The 17,179-nt window shown below is 36.9% G+C and overlaps 1 protein-coding gene across 1 annotated transcript in view; it reads right to left on the reverse strand.

The window, feature by feature from the left end:
* The window catches only part of CTNNA3 (catenin alpha 3), a 493,584-nt gene that overhangs the window by 86,401 nt on the left and 390,004 nt on the right, over positions 1 to 17,179 (reverse strand). Inside the window, exon 12 of the mRNA XM_062001246.1 lies at positions 10,579 to 10,730. Within this exon, the coding sequence (XP_061857230.1) occupies positions 10,579 to 10,730 (152 nt within the window). The remainder of the gene's footprint in view (positions 1 to 10,578; positions 10,731 to 17,179) is intronic.

Here is a 17,179-nt window from a genome sequence, read left to right on the forward strand (position 1 = left end):
AGCCACAATTTGCGCTGGTGCTGTTCTGCTTAAGAGCTGAGCAAGTTCTACTTGTCTTTGCTTACAAGATTTCAAGCTTGCTTTCTTTGTTGGCCACTGATCAGTCACCAAATTTAGTGCTTGCACAGATCCAGGGCACTAGTGACATCTTGTATCACTTCAAGCACATTAAGGGTGTGCTACAGTGGATTTACCATTTCTTGCTCTGGATAGCTCTTCCTCACAGAAACAGCAAACAGCGCATCAGGTCCTATCTTTATTTGATGAAAATTAATTAAGTCTCACACTTGTTTTTTTATGGCTGGAATCCAGCTTTCACAAACCTGTAAGTGTTCTCAGTGTGCATTTGGACAACCCTAAGGGACAGCAAAACTGACAGACATATTATGTGACTGGCATGGCACGCTCAGGCAGTGAGCGTGGGCAAAAGGGACCAATTCCCATTTGGATAGCTTATCGGCAACAAAGAATGTAGAGTTGTCTGGCATCTGCTTATCTGATTTCCTCAGTGTGCAAATTACACACTGATTATGAAGACAGTAAAAGGCAGGTAGTGGTATGATCAATACAATGGATATTAGCAAAGAGAGACAGATGCCTGGCTCTGACATCAGTTGCTGGGGTCAAGCACACGGCTTTCACTGCAAGACTACACACAGTCAGACTGAGAATTTCAGTGCCCCTGAAACAATGATGGTTTTTCCCTATCTCTGCTCTCCATGACTCCAATGGAGGATTTCCCTGTCATAAGGGGATGAGCTGTTGCTGGAGAGGGCCATGCAGCTGCTCTAGGTGCAAAGGGGCTAAGTCAGTCATCAGGGACAAAGCCAATCTCAGGGAACTGTACCAGTGTGTATCTACAAGCTTCCACTGCCTCATTCTAGGTAGTTACTGGCAGCTCTTGACTGTCAGTACTTCATAGGGATATGTGTTACTGTGCCATAGCCTGAAAGCTGTTACTATTTTTGTAGGTGAATTTAAGACTAAAAAAAATATCCTATTAAAAAATATCAGGATATTTCAAAGGCTAATCTGATTGGCTAATCAGATGATCATTTCTCATGCACTATTTCATGCTAGACTGAGTCTAAGACAAAAGAAGACTTCTATTTCTAGAAAGAATTCTGTTAAACTTGATGAATAATTGGTTTCTTATATTTTCTATAATCATTTTATGCAGACTATTTCACAGAGACCAGGGCAATAGAACACTTTGAGTAACAAACTAATTTTATGTGGATGTTACTGTTCTAACTTCCTAATAACTAAAGTATCTGGTACAGCAAACACCAAGAGGGTCTCAAAAACTAACAGCTAAATTACACTGAATGAATGGTGCTCTAAAACTGCAATTTTAACATAATTCATGTGCATCATTATGTGCTACAATGACGCACAGTACACCCTCGTTGCAACATGCTTCAGTATCTACATACACTGACTTTGTTGGTACTGACTGTAATGAAGGGTCTCTTCTCTCTTTTTGCGAGCAAGCTGTAAGTCCCAAAGGTTCCCTGGTAATTATGTAGTACCTGGTTTGTCAGCCTCTACAGAATATTTTCAGGTAAGTAGTACTTAAAGATATCATCTTACATTTATCAAGCTCAGTAGCTCTGCAGAGGATTTTTCTGAAATACTCCAAAGACTTTTCTTTCAATGTTTCTGCTTTCTCTGAGTCAGTTCCCCTTTTATTAATAACCCTCCTTACTTGGTACACTCACCTATCTTCAACAACTCTACATTCCAACTCTATGAGCACATTTTCAAGATGTGTTTTAGCAGGGAAGTTGGACTAGATGATCTTTAATGGTCCCTTCCAACCCCTCACGTTCTGTGATTCTGTGAAATAATCTGATGTGCTTTAAGTTTGCAAGCAATGTCTTTTTAAAAAAAAAAGTACAGATGATGTATTGTACAGATAATCATGAACAGTAAAGGGATCTATGGCCAGATTTACACAAGCAATGAAGATCTCTGAGCCACAGAGAATCACAACTATTAACACTAGTGAGAGCCTGCAGTCTCTATTTCCAGGCTTGTATTTCTCATACTCCAGTGAACCATGTGGCAGGATGCATATTTTAATAGAGTATCTGTGATTTGTAACGCTTTTGCTGTGCCACTCAGTTTTAGTTCTAGAAATTCAGTCCCTCCTTTTTAATAGAATAATATTAGTTCCATTTCTCTAGGAATATGATTTATATTAGATAGTAAGCACCAAATGGCAAGGAAGGAATACACACCACTTTTCCTTGCTATAAGACAAAAAATCCCTAAGCAATGATTTTAATGTTCCACAAAAAATACTGCCTTGTGCTTAAGTTTCCAAAGAGCCACTAAACTAGAGGCACCAGATCCTGAAACAGAGGTATTTTTGTGAACAATTAAAACCATAAACATATGTGACACAGTTGCAATGTAATTTAATTCCTGAACTGTGAAGAACTAAACTTTAAAGTACTATGTAAATCAAAACTGTTGACAAAAATGTCAGCCATTTCCTTACAAACCATATTGATTTCTCCATCTGAACCAGTAACCCCAGCGCTAAGAGACTTTGCTCATAAGCCATACAGCAATTTGCTTCTGTAAAGTTCTTGCATGATGCCTAAGGCTGTATAGCTTGGGCAGAAGACAAGGCAAATTTGCCAGAATGCATAATGGCACATTTATGTTGTGATAGATACAGTATACAGCTGACGCTTGCACCACTGGTCCCTGTGTATCAGTGTTTCTCAAATAATTCACTATTTCTCTCTATATACGCCTGTAAAGCCTCTTATTCTTTTTAAAAAAAACAACACAGCATCTTTCCTTTTAGCAGACACTTTACAAACTGGAAACCTAAAGCAGATTTCATAAAATTACGTTTTTAACTGGAAAAAAAATTAAAAAGAGAAGATGGGTCATATAGTCACATGCCGAATGTAAACAAACACAAATTAACACAGTAAAAATTGGAAAAAAGTATTAATCTAGTAGCTGCACGCAATGTAGCAAGCAGCTTACTTTTATAACTAAGTTTTAGCACACACTATTGCTTTGTTTGCCCCATCAATTCCCTATTACTGTCTTAATATATGAAAAAAAAAACCAGTCAGTCAAGTCAAACTTGGCTTCTTCGAGCCCTAGATAATACTGCTTTCAACAGGAGATTGGAGTAGATCTCCTGAGATTCCTTCTTTCCATGATCCTCTGTGTATCTCTCTTTCCCCTCACTAACAGGAGTGTGAAACAAGCAAAACATGTGACATTGAGAAGTAAGGTTTGGTTCAAAAGACACTACGGTATTTTTCATTTATAAAAGAGGCTCAGTTAACCATAATGTTTTGGAAAAAAATAGTAATATAGACTAGTATTAAAAGAATTTCAAATAATGAAAAAGGAATAAACATTAACAGGCAGTAACTATGGGCTCCAATGTGGTAGCATCCAAGTGTGAATTACTGACATTCCTTTTAAGTACTCCCATTTAGTCATGTCTAGAGCCACTTGGATGGTACATGTGAGCTGCTGCCTTGGAGGGAGAAGACTGATGACATCGAGTGCTTTCTTTCATTTTTATACATGCAATTAGAAAAAAAGTCTAGTCCTCCAAGATATATAAAAAACAATATGAAAATTCTACATATTTTCAATCAGAAGGGGGCATCTGCTTTTGATATTCCTATACAACACAGTTTCTCCATGTAGAAGTAATCAAGCACATGGATGTAGAAGGACAGTTTTGGAATTGCCCATAGGGAGATGAAGGGGGCACTTCTGTTCCTACCCATTATTCATTTTATATGTAAAAAGAACTCAATCTAAAATCAGAAATCTCCCGGTACAAACTGAGCGTATGGCTGCGGCATGGGAGCAGGAGCAGCAGTCAGAAGGATGTACAATGAACCAAGACGTTAAAACTTGTAGTTTGAAAGCACAGGAATGCAGAAGCACAAAAATCAGTTAGTTTCTCTTATCTTTTGTTTAAAAAAAAAAAAACAACAAATCAATCTTTCCCCAACTACCCTGCTGACTCTAACTCAATAGTTTAAGCATGAGGGACCTGCAGATGTGTGAGGAAAAGGGCAATCACTCCTCAGGTGAAGTAATAATGTGTCTGTGCTTTGGTTTCCACTTCTGTGCCTGACATTACAAGGGTGTGCATCTGCTTTTGTCTCTTCTGTCTTCCTCCCTCTACTTCAGATGCAAACACACCATTTGTTTTTCTGAATTAATAGATTAATCTGGTTTTCTACTAATAAAGTTTTGATGGGTTTTTTTTTCTGTAGAAACACTTTAAGAAACACTGAAGAACAGATACTTGCTATGGCAAATGTGGCAGCTTCAAACTCTAAAGATATTTCTTAAGGCAACAATCTGCCCACAAGGACAAAAAAACAGGATGCAACGTCCAAGGAAAATGTGAAGAGGGGGTTTTATTTACAGATATGTTGCTGAGTAGCTTTTTGCCCTATAAAGCAACATAACCAGCAACACTATTACACAAACAGAACCATTAACTGATTTGTTGAAGATCCTAAAGGTCTTAAACTAATGAAATTGGCAGAAAATCAGACCTTTGAGAGTTTGTTATATGGTACATAAACATAAAATACAAGCAAAATTATATGTGTAGTTGTTTACCAGAAAACAGAAATGGGCTTTATTTATTTGGGATCACAAACTGACCTGGTAATAAATGGAGATCAGCATTTTAAAAAATGTCAGCATGTTAAATTGAAATGTATGCAGACTGTGTCCCAAAACTGCTGTAGTACAAAGCATTTTGATAAGACATCTGCAAGTTAGAGTCATAATAGTAATGACTAAGTTTATAACACTAATACAGATGTCAATATAAACAAGGAAGTATTTCTACAAGATGAGCTGACTTCTAAGGTATACTGTGGGGTAACATAGACAGTTTTTTAAAATGTCTATGTAGATGAACTAAGATTTGAAATATAACCTACATAAGATAGTGCTTTAAATTTTCCCCATAATGGTACCTCAGGGTTTGTGACCCTGATTTGAGATGTTAAAAGCCAAGCAACATGGCAGGGACAAATAGCTGTCAGAAGCTTTTAGTTGGAAATATGCATTTGATCAGGGCACTAAACAGGCTTAACTCACCTCTTAGTTGGTTTCTGCAGTACCAACATATTTCCTAGTAACACTCCTTATGTAACTGGATAAAAATCTGAAAAAGAAACAGGTGTCCAACTATCCTTAACAGACAAAAGGCACTTCTAGCTCTTTTTTACAGTCATATTGCTTCTAGATATATCAGTCTTTAGATGAAAAGAATGATAGAAAGAGCAATGAAAGCATCAGTTGAAAAAGGTAGATATAGAAACATCTGCTTGGTAGCAAGAGTTATATATATTTTTCTTAAATAACTAGGAAAGAAAATTCTCTCCTAGTTAAAAACAAAGATGACAACATTAATAACTACTAAAAATGTTTACACTGGAAGTCTAATGCAGAAGGGAGCACAAGTGGAAATGTACAACAAAATCCCTGCTTTCTACCAGACAAGTTGACAAGCAGATGACTGAAGGAAAGGTCAGCTCTTGTCTACTTTGGTCAAAAATGGCAAGAAACTGACAAGAGGTGCAAGTCAAACAGACTTGGTCCTCCCCTTGTGCAATCGGTGCAGAATAGAAAAATAAAGGAAAAGTATTTAACAAACTTCCCAATAGATATTTATAATGAGTTAGCATCACTCATAAACTCCAGACCAAGAACAATGAAGTTTACCAAGCCTGTAAAAATTGGGTTTTGTCATTCCTCCCCATAAGGTCTCACAGTTCTCCCAGAAAAACAAACAAACAAGTCTGCAGTAAATATATTTTCTCTTTTTTTCCCCCTCAAACACTTCCCTGATACTTACTACATAAGTAAGGGTAGATAGAAAACCCTCCATGTCTAGGATAGGTCATTAATAAAAGGTGGAATTTAAACTAAACATTTATTAACTAGCTGAAAGAGAAACACAAAGATATGAAGGTTTTCATCACTCGTTGACTTCCTTTCTGAAAATTCCTGTAACTCTGCTGGACACAAGAGATTGAAGTTGTCTGTGATGTTGCTTAGTGAGAGAAATTGAGTTTATTGAAGAACTCACAAGCTGTGTTATGAACTTTCACATTTCTTTAAAACAGAATGAAAGACTACCCAAAATTTGCAACCAACAAAAGGAGTAAGAGGGAATCCATCTCGAGGGTATTGTGAGATAGTTGCACTGTAGATACCTGAACATGTAGCTAAACTGAGTTTGATTTTGCAAAGGAAACGAAAACCCATAGTAAAAGACTATAGCTAAAAAATAAGAAGATAGGAATGGAGATTTAGTGAGGATGTAGCTGGAATAAAGGTATCCAGATACGATAGAAAACCAAAATGAATGTTTTGCATTTTGGGGGGTATCAGAGGTGGAGATCATGTACAAAATGATGCAAAAAAATGGCTGCTATATGGTAATAAAGGCAGAATCTGTTAAATAAATATTCAAAAAGCATAACACTATAAACTCTGAGGAACCTACAGTCTCCATGCCAGAACTATGAAAGAAGTGGTAGATGCAACACACCTTCAGCAGAAAGGATTTCTAAGTAATGCATTAAAATGATGCATTGCATCAAAAAACAACTGTAATGCATTAAAATGATGCATTGCATCAAAAAACAACTATAATCTCAATATATATTTTCCACAGGTTCCTCACTCTGTGCTTCCATGAATGTAAGAGTAGTAAAAGCATTTTGTATAGAGTAAATGAGCACTTTGCCCTTTTGTTCCTCTCTGGAAAACTCATAGCACTTCACTTGTTCCTCCTCCAATAAAACCAAAAAATTCCATGAAACTTTGACTTGGTGAATTCTTTTGCACTGTTCTTGCTGTATTCTGTTAGGATGATTTTATCACTGCTTCAGCTATCAGTAGATTTCATTCATTTGAAGTCATTATCACTTTCCACTGTGTTTAATAGCCCAAAGGGATGTTACTAGCTGTTACTTAATCCAGCTGTCTTATGTCCTTCAATAAACTACATTTTCACATACAAGACATATTGTCTCAAAAGCAGTCAACCTATTTCCTTTGACTTTTCCATGTATTTCACGTGGCAGAACTATTGTCTTTAATTCTACTAGCTAATATAACCTATTTCTGTAACAGCAATATTTTGATTAGAATATTATCCAGATAATGCCCAAATGTTCCTGTGCAAAATCACAAAAACTTAAGATGTTTCAAGAGTTAAAAAAGGAACGAGGAACGTGGACAGTAATAAGCACATGCAGCTATATACCCTGGATCAAGTATCTGATGATTTAAAATCAACAGCTACCCCTGGCTGCATTAATCCCTGTGAGTGAAACAATGAAAAGTATCTTAAGGGAAGCATCCTGCAGTTCCTGAGGCATTTCTATTACAGCTCATCAGTGCATCACACCTCCTACTATTCAGTTGCTCTCAAGTGTTACTCACATTATACCTGCAGAACTGGAATGACTGTTTTATGTATCTATAGTCAAGCTTGAATGTTGAAAAGCATATCTGATAATTTGCATTAACAATAGTATTTTGCAGCATTTTACAGTTAAGAACTCCATTTTTAAAAAAATTCTTTCTGTGTAATTATATGCTTGAAATGCTTCCTAAGGAACTGATCTGGAGAGTTTCTGCTTTTACTTTGATGTTGAAAAATCAACCCCTGTGAATCGGTGTCAGTGTTCATTTACACTTCTCAATTATATTTTGATAAACAATTTCTTTCCCCAATTCAGTTTTGCACTCCCCTGTAATCAGCAACTCATTTTTCTTTGGCACTGTATCAGTAAGTCCCTGTAAGTTGGCCACAGAACACTTATTTCCTTACCTTGGCTGCTGTGGTAACAGCATATGTCTGAGTAACCATCAGATTTAGTAAAGCTTCTTACAGGCAGACTGAAATGAAAGTGGCATTGTCTGGAATGTATTTAATTAGGAATGCAAATAAATCCTTACTCAAAAAATGAATGCCAGGGTTTCACTTAGCACTGACTGCTGGCACTCAGTATCTCCAAGGGATAGTAGAGTAGCTGACAATCACTTCACCAAACTCAAAAAAACCCTGTTATGACAGTGTCTGAATAACGGTATTCATTAAGTAGAAAGCTGCATATCTCCCTTTTAATGAATTATTGTTTTCCTTTTTTTGATCTCCTGAGATTTTGTCAGAAATCTGACGTTTCTAGCCTGCTGAATACATTCAAATACAGTTGAATAGAAATCAATATGGCTCAATGACAGACAAACATATATATTGTTTAGGACTTCAGTGCAGGTGGAGAGAGGCTCTTATCCCACCAGTCATAATTTCTTCAATTCAGAGAAGGAAGAGGAGGAGGAGTACCTGCTCTGCTACTCAGTGTTTCAGATACAGCTAACAAGGTAATTTCTGATATTTAGTTTTTTCTTGCCTTCTCAAATTGTACTTGCAAAACCCAAGTAGAAGATGGCACTGATAGAAATCTTCCTATTAATGCTGCCCACTTAGGTGTTGCACTTACATACTTACGACGCACTTACCTAATACAGTCACTTTGCACTTAATATGTGTTATGCGTATGTACGATCTCTTCAGACAAAAGTATTTTCCTAGCATGCTTGAGAAAGAATTACAAGAGACACACTATCCTTTTTTGAGTGATTTCCACATATACACACACATCCCACATATAAGAATTTCCTGCAGAGTAGTGCCCATGTCTTCAGAGAGGCTGACTAAAGCTTTGTTGAACTTTGCAGCACATCTCCCAAAAATGAAAAACTCCATGAAGTAACAGTCAGTCACAATCATCTGAAGTTCCAGCCCAGGAAGAGCAGATATATAGAAGATTGATCTCAAAAACGAACAGACAGAAACAACTTTGTAATCTTAAGAAACTAGAAGTCCCCAAGTCACCAAGGGAAGGTGGAATGACCAATGCAGACATTGAATGAAGCTTAATTGATTTAGAAAAAAAATTAGATGTCCTAACCAAAACTCTTCGTCTACATTCACTGAAACAGAAACTAATCAGAAGACTAACAGAATCAGCCTCAATCTGGTTTGTTTTGCCAGGTAAATCCAGCTCACATGAACTTCCCCTCTTATAGGGACAAGACAATGTTTGTTTCAGGATCTCTCTTCAGTATATAAACAGTTTCATAATTGACAATGCAATAAGAATGAGACATTGTAAAGATTTTTCACAGTTGAATTCCTATTAATATTTTCCCTCTTAATATCATAAAACAGTTAGGGTTTGAAGTGACTTTGAAAGGTCACCTAGTCCACCTCCCCTACAATAAGCAGGGAAATCTTCAACTAGATCAGGTTCTTCAGCGCCCTATCCAACCTGGCCTTGAATGTATCTAGGGATGAGGCATCTACCATCTCTCTGGGCAAACTGTGCGTGTTTCACCACTCTCATAGTAAATTTTCCCCTTATATCTAGTCTGAATCTACCCTCTTTTTGTTTAAAACTGTTAACCCTGCCACTACAGGCCCTGCTAGAATGTTTGTCCTCATCTTTCTTATAAGCCCCCTTTAAGTACTGGAAGGCTGCAATAGGGTCTCCCCAGAGCCTTCTCTCTTCCAGGCTGAACAGACCCAACTCCCTCAGCCTGTCCTCACAGGAGAGGTTCCATCCTTCTGATCATTTCTGTGTCCTCCTCTGGAACCACTCCAACAAGACCATGTTGTTCGTATGCTGAGAACTCAGAACTGGATGCAGTGCTCCAGGTGAGGTCTCATGAGGGCATAATCAACTCTCTCCATTTGCTGGGCATGCAAGCCTGTAACAGGTTTTTCAATTTAAAAGAAGAGAGAAAGCTGTTTCTTACTTATCATCTGAAAAGACAATGCAGAAGACAAACTTCCTTTGAAAAATGTATCTATATTTTCATTAATGTTTCATTTTACTTTAAAACACAATTGCTGAGCATAAAGATATTGCAACTCGCTTATATCATTTGAAATGGGATTCCAAATTTGGGGGAAATTCTGCAGCTGACAAATTGTGGCTCAAATTCTAAAATTAAGGTGTTCTGAAGCATTTTCTTGAACTTCATGAAAAACAGCAGAATAAGTACACTGAGTGTGCTTGTATAAGATTGACAGAAATCAAGCTGATAAGCCTTCCAGTCTGAGGCTGACAGAACATCAACACCATATTACCAGGATCACCTGAACACTCTCTCCATTTACTACCTTCCACTAAATCAGGTTAAAGCTGAAGAGCTGCAAGCAGATTTGTGCTTGTAGCTACAAGCTGATAATTAATGAAGTAAATGAAGATCTTTAGCAACCAAGTGTAAATAAACATTTTTAAAGAACAAAACATACTCTTGTACCACATCCTGATCTAGTACTCCACACAGCTCCAGCCTTCTGAAGTTTTAATCCCACGTGTTTCACTGTAATCCAGTTTTCCTAGACTGGTTAAATCTGGATATGAGGTTAAGAGCATTGTTCACACATGCAGTTCTGAACTGTACCAGAAATGCCCTAATGTCCTGAACTATTGTGGAAAATAATGTTAACTGAGCAAATAAAAAACTTACCCGAATCATCATGACTGAGCATCTGATGTTATGAATTGTATCATACACCTTCTTAGAAATGTCCACAAACTGGTTATCATCAAACAGATGCACCGTGTTCTTGCTTAAGCTCTCCAATGCAATGTTTACTTGACTGATAAACTCTGGAATCACTGTTTAAAAAAGAAAACACAAACAAAATTCAATGATCATAAAAAGGGTATAACATGGAACTTCTCTTTGTGGCAAATTGCCTCATCTACTAAAACTTTCTTTGAAAAAGCGTTATAGTAATAACATTATTAGTTTTAGGTGGGAACACATTATCACAGTGATAAAGAGCTGTGGATGCTTAGTAGAGTACAACAAAGAACAAGAAAGACTTAAAAGGAGGGCCAGGGAAATGGTTGTAAAAAGTTGCCAATGATTTCAACTGTAATTTTACCCAAAGAATCTGGACAAATAACCTGACCAAAAGTCAGAACTACTACTGAACTGACTCTTACTATTTCAGAAACTGCTTTCAGTTTGAATGGAAACAAAACTACCAAAGATTAATGCTTATTCTCTAAACTAAAAAGTCCCACAACTGTAACCTGGATTTACCAAGGCAGTTTACCTTCTTTGATTGAATCAAACAAATCACAAATTTTCAGTGTGATATTAACCTTTGCTTTACCCAGATTGTCCTGGGAATTTTCTTCTGGTGGTCCATGACCTTAGTTTACATGTTTATGTGGTACCCCTTTATGCCCTTTGACTCTTCACATCAATTCGAGGCAAAAGAGATCCAACATAGAGAATATGGAGTGAAGAAACTTTCACAGAACGTCTCAAACAAGTAAAGATCAAAATTATTTGCAACAACTCATTTCCTATCACTTTGAGACTGAAGACACAGAAGAAATGTAATGTAAAGATATAGAACTCAATTCTGCAACAGTCAGTATGAACAAGATATACTTTGTGGAACGGCAGCTTTTTTCAGATACAAGTGTAATATTCTTTCCATCCCTTCTTCCATAATTAGACACAGTGTAATTCATAAAGTCATACCACACGAATGTGACACTACTGACACTGTCTTCAGTATGAATCATTTCAGGCAAATTTTGAAGTATATAATAGATTTTCATGCAGACAAAGCTTCATCTGAAGTCAACAGGACTTCTGAATTAGAAAACCTGGCAACATATAGTTTCAATATCAAGAAAGATACCACAATAATGCTTTAATGCCTAACTTTACATGGAGAAAGCCATATAACCTTTGGAGACATTTAAATTCACTCATAAATTGCAAACTTCACTGCCTTTAAGTTCAGCTATTTCTCTCTAGAGTGTAGAATAGTTACTTCATGTGTCAGTTCTCAGAAATAACAGTCTTCAGTTAATTCAGTACTAATGTTCATTTTCTTCTGTAAAGTAGGTCTCCACGAGTGTGAGCAAAGTAGATGCCATTTAATTTGAAAAGCAGTCTATTTTAAATCCTTTCTGTCCTCCTCAGATTATCACTTGAATTGCTTTCTGAAAAGTTCAGTGGGAAGAACAGATTTCTTAAGTGACATGAAAAAAAGATAAGGTCCATTTTTCATTAGCAACAAAATCATGGAATCATAGAATCGTTACAGTTGGAAAAGGCCTTTGAGATCATCAAGCCCAAACAGTAACCTCACACTGCCAAGACCACTACTAAATCACATCCCTCAACATCTCATCTATGTGTCTTTTAAATATGTCCAGGGGTGCTGATTTCACTATTAAAAAAAAAAAAAATCTTCCTAAAGTCCAATTTAAACCTCCCCTGATGTAACTTAAATTCATTTCCTTGTGTTCTACTATTTCTTACTGAAGAGATCAGCCCCCACCTCACTATAACTTCCATTCAAGTAGTTGTAGAGTGTGGTCATATCTACTCTCAACCTCCTCCAGGCTAAACAGCCTCAGCTCCCTCAGCCTCTCCTCATCAGACTTGTGCTCTTGACCCTTCATCAGCTTTGTTGCCCATCTCTGGACACACTCCAGCATCTCAGCGTCCTTCTTGTAGTGAGGGGCCCAAAACTGGACACAGCATTCAAGGTGTCGCCTCACCAGTGCCAAGTACAGGGGGACAGTCACTGCCTTGGCCCTGCTGGTCACATTATTTTTTATACAAGCCAGGATGCCATTGGCCGTCCTGGCCACACTGCTGGCTGCTCAGATGGCTGTTGATTAAGACCCTCAGGTCCTTTTCCACAAGACAGCTTTCCAGCCACTCTGCCCCAAGCCTGTAGCATTACATGGGGTTGTTGTGGCACAAGAGCAGCACTTGGCCTTGTTGAACCTCGTACAATTGGCCTCGGCCATTCACTCCCATCACTCTGTCCAGGTCCCTCTGAAGAGCCTTCCTGTCCTCAGGCAGGTCTATGCACCTGCTTAGTGTCATCAGCAAATTTACTGAAGGTGCAATCAAGCCCCTCATCAAGGTCAGTGTGGACACAGACCTGGTGATTACTATATTATCACTTCTAACCACAAGGCTAAGAGTGCACCTGACAACAATCCTTGCAAGAGGCTTCTTTCAGAGAAAGAAAAAGCAATCATTTGTTGATATTGAAGGTTAAGAAATTGATCTCAGGGCACCCACAAGTCCTGCAAAACAGTCTTCAGAACATAATTGTCTATTCTCCTCTTGTCTGTACATCAACCTGTAGGAACGTAGATTGTGTACAAGACAGGAGGGCTCCTCAGAGTTAACCCAGTGATAAATCTAAAGCTCTCAATCCAGAAAGAGAAAATGCACAAGCAATCATTAGGAACAGTATTTTTATCAAAAACTTCACTCCTGCAGAGAAAACAAAACACAGAATTCTATACTGTTAGTGCTCCTGGGACAATTTTAAACCAGGATGCTCAGAGAAGTGTTGGAGTCACTAACCCCTGGACGTATTTAAAAGGCAGATAGATGTGGTACTTCAGGACATAGTTTAGTGGTGGACTTAGTGTTAGGTTAACAGTTGGACTTGATGTTGAAAGTCTTTTTCAACCTAAATGAGTCTATGATGCTATATGCGATCTCTCCTCTCCCATTTTCTTTTGAAAAAGAGATAAAAAATTGAAGAGACAGCAGTGTAATTGGTCCAAATAAATCTCCAAGCATCCTGCTTCAAAAATGGTCACAACATTATTCTAGGCACCAAGAGCCTCATAAAACTCAGATGCTGTTCTGAGCATCAAGGACCTAGAAAGTCCAACCAACTCTGGGAAACCTTTTCAGGTAGCAACAAAATCACCTCATTTTATTAAGTATTCACACTATGTCCATTCAAACTAATTGACATTTAAAGGAGAAAAATAATTATGTTGACATTTTTGGTGAGCTTTAAATCTCCTGACCACCATTACTTTCTGTGCTAACATATAGTTAAATTTGCATTGCTGTGTAATCCATATATTTTAGTGAAGCACAAGTAACACAGTAAGGACGTGACATACAGATTATAAGATTCTATTCAGAATGCTGCACTCACACACACACTTTAGAGTGGAGGCCATTATTCACACATCAAACAGTGAAACAGCATGAAAGCAGGCATGTGTAAGCCAAAAAACAGCTGTGAAACAAAAATAAAACCACAAAATTATGAAAAAGCTTTGGGGACGAATGGTGCTGTCAAAAAAAACATCAATGAAGAGAACAATAATAAAAACTGTTCAAAAACACAAACCCACATTTCTATTTAAAATTATTCTCTATTTATTTACTTTTTAAATTGTCTTCCATTTAATAATTTATATTTCTATCTAAAATATTTCCTAATATGAAACTTTTTTTTTCTCCCCAAAAGAGCATTCAATTTTACTCAATTGCTGGACCACATTAGAATACTTATTCATAGCCCATATATACAGTAAAGCCATTTAATCATTGATTCTAATCCTGTTTTAAAATATGCCTCCTATATTACAAACACCACATGTAGTTATATGACACCAGGTACTGTAAAGCCAAATAGTATAGCCTCCTAACATTTAAACACGTTCTTGGCTCATCAGCTTCTTTCACAGCATGTATATTTTTATCATTACAAGGAAAACTCAAGTAATTTTGAACATTGGAAGAAAGACATAACTTAAAAAGAAAAAAGTCATATCTTGTTATTAAATTCCCTGAAAAACTGAACTCAGTTTTACACTACTCTATCTCACAAAGCACCTACTGAACTTTGAGAACCTGATATAAAATCTACCCACAGCATACAAAGCTCTTTCTTTGACCTCAGTAGGTCTGGAATCACACTGGGATGGATATTGGTGTTTGGTTAGACTCTATGTGTTACAATATGCTAACTCATGCTCTTTCCTAAATACAGGAAGTTATGTCCATCAAAATCTAAAATTACCCTCCTTTTCTAAGAGTAAAAATTTAATATTTCAATTTCAGAGAAATAAATCATGGTTTTAAGTTCTGTAGGTAAAAATTATCAGGAGCTTTTGACTAGGAAAAATAAATGTATCCTTGTAAGAAACAGCTAATAAATTATAGATATATTTTTAATGGTCTCTTGATTTCCCTATTTAAAAGAAACAGCTTCTACAAACCCTAAAGAAAATAGTTGCAGGGGTACAGTCATACCTGTAGTACCTTCCAGCCCCCAGGTTAACATTGAAAAAAAACCCCAAACCAATCAATTTGGCAATCAACTTGAAAAGAAAAGAGAAGGGAAAGGGAAAGGGAAAGGGAAAGGGAAAGGGAAAGGGAAAGGGAAAGGGAAAGGGAAAGGCAAGGGAAAGGGAAAGGGGAAAGGGGAAAGGGGAAAGGGGAAAGGGGAAACAAAAGCAGTAAAGCACCAAAGCAACAGTTACTCTTCCATCAGGAAAAAAATAAATCTTTTTTTTTTTCTTGTCATGTAAGGTAATTCATTACTACTTTGTATGTCTTTTAGTTTTCCTTTGTGCTTGTCAGCGTAGATTGACTTTAACTTTTACTGTGTCCAATTTTGTGTAGCACTGTGAAAGACACATAGCATAAATGCTTGAACTCTGTCCTCCTGAGGATGCTTCTCAATATCATATCCTGGAATTGTACAATGTGTTAGATTGAACTAATCTAGAAGTATTCATGGCAATGAAAGATTTCCTTTAAGAATGTCCTTCATCTTTCTGCAAGAAGCTCAGATGACTCCTGTGGCAGCATAAGCAGAGAATTGTGGCAAGTGGTGTGTATCTCAAGTATTTTATTATTCCCTATAATCTGGTCACCTAGCATGAATGTCAGCGTGAGAAGTACAGACAGTTTGCTTCTGGAGGATTTAAATAGTTTTCCAGTTGCAGGAATTCAACTGAAGTGAAGCATAAGCCAAGTAGAGTTGATTTAAAACACAGCTACCACTTCAATTCAGGGTAATACTACAGTAAACAAAAAATCAAGTTAGTACCTGTACAGTCTTATTCAGTACTTTTTAAATTTCATTTCACTCTGACACAAAATAATAGTTTGCACTTCTTGTGATTTAAAAAGAAACATTTGAAAACTTATTCTGGAGCGATATCTAAGAATTTCAGGTAGTAAGAACAGTATATTCTGGTAACCCAATTTTACTGCTAAGTATTTTCTCTGTTATTAATGTCATTTCAATGCAAAGTGGTATACTAAGAACTAAGAAATAAATCAAATGAAAATTGTCTAAACTAAGACAACTGTGCTGGCTAAAGCATCCTGTCTGAAATAGAAGGGCTTTTTTTGGCAGAAGCTATGAGTTACACCACCCAAGGGTGTATTTATTTAGAATAAACTGCTTCATGACTGATGGAAACATCTTCATTAGACATGCTCAAAAATACAGCTAAATAATAACAGATTACTGCAAAGCAAGATAATTCTATACTTGCTGCAAAAGGTTGAACTGTATAATAAAACAGTTTTTCAAAACTCCAGTCAGTTCTGACTGTTATAAATTCACATAACACAATGCTAACATGAATATCAAGCTGTTTCTAAATTTTATTTCACTGTGGTACAGAAACTTAACTTCAAGCCTGTATTCTTGTGATATGAAGTTTAATTAGTGACACTTAATTATAACACTATATCAGATGACATGCCAAGACATATGTATACATATGTAGGAGAGCTTTGTGACTGTCTCTGATAGATCCCTTCTACTTCTTCAAATATTACCATTCATATTTAATTAGTATTTTTTGGTGTTAAGAAGCTCATACGCTATAACCAAGAAAAGGAATTAATATTTTCTGAACTTCTAACACATGAAAACTTCCCAGTCTTAGTCTGAAATACAGAGAGAAAAGATTTCTGATTCACCTACTGTGCCTGTCTGCCCTTGTCCCCTAATCTCGTCCCATCCTCCCCTCCCCAGCTGAGCATAAATAAATATAAATCATCAGTTTGGGTTTTAGTACTTCACACTAAAGTTTTTGAGCATCAAAAGTGCAATGCAACATGAAGTAGCCAAGGCAGAGGCCTGTTGCACATAGAAACAAATTACATATTCAAAGCAAGATAAATCTAGTATTTGTTTCTCTTTAATCCAGACATATCCATGTTAGAATTGTGAAACAGGAAACTCTAGAAGCATTCTGCAACACTGTGCACTTGCAAGGTTATAAGACTACTAGCAACA

The sequence above is a fragment of the Colius striatus genome, chromosome 8 (assembly GCF_028858725.1).
Source record: "Colius striatus isolate bColStr4 chromosome 8, bColStr4.1.hap1, whole genome shotgun sequence".
Lineage (NCBI taxonomy): Eukaryota > Metazoa > Chordata > Aves > Coliiformes > Coliidae > Colius > Colius striatus.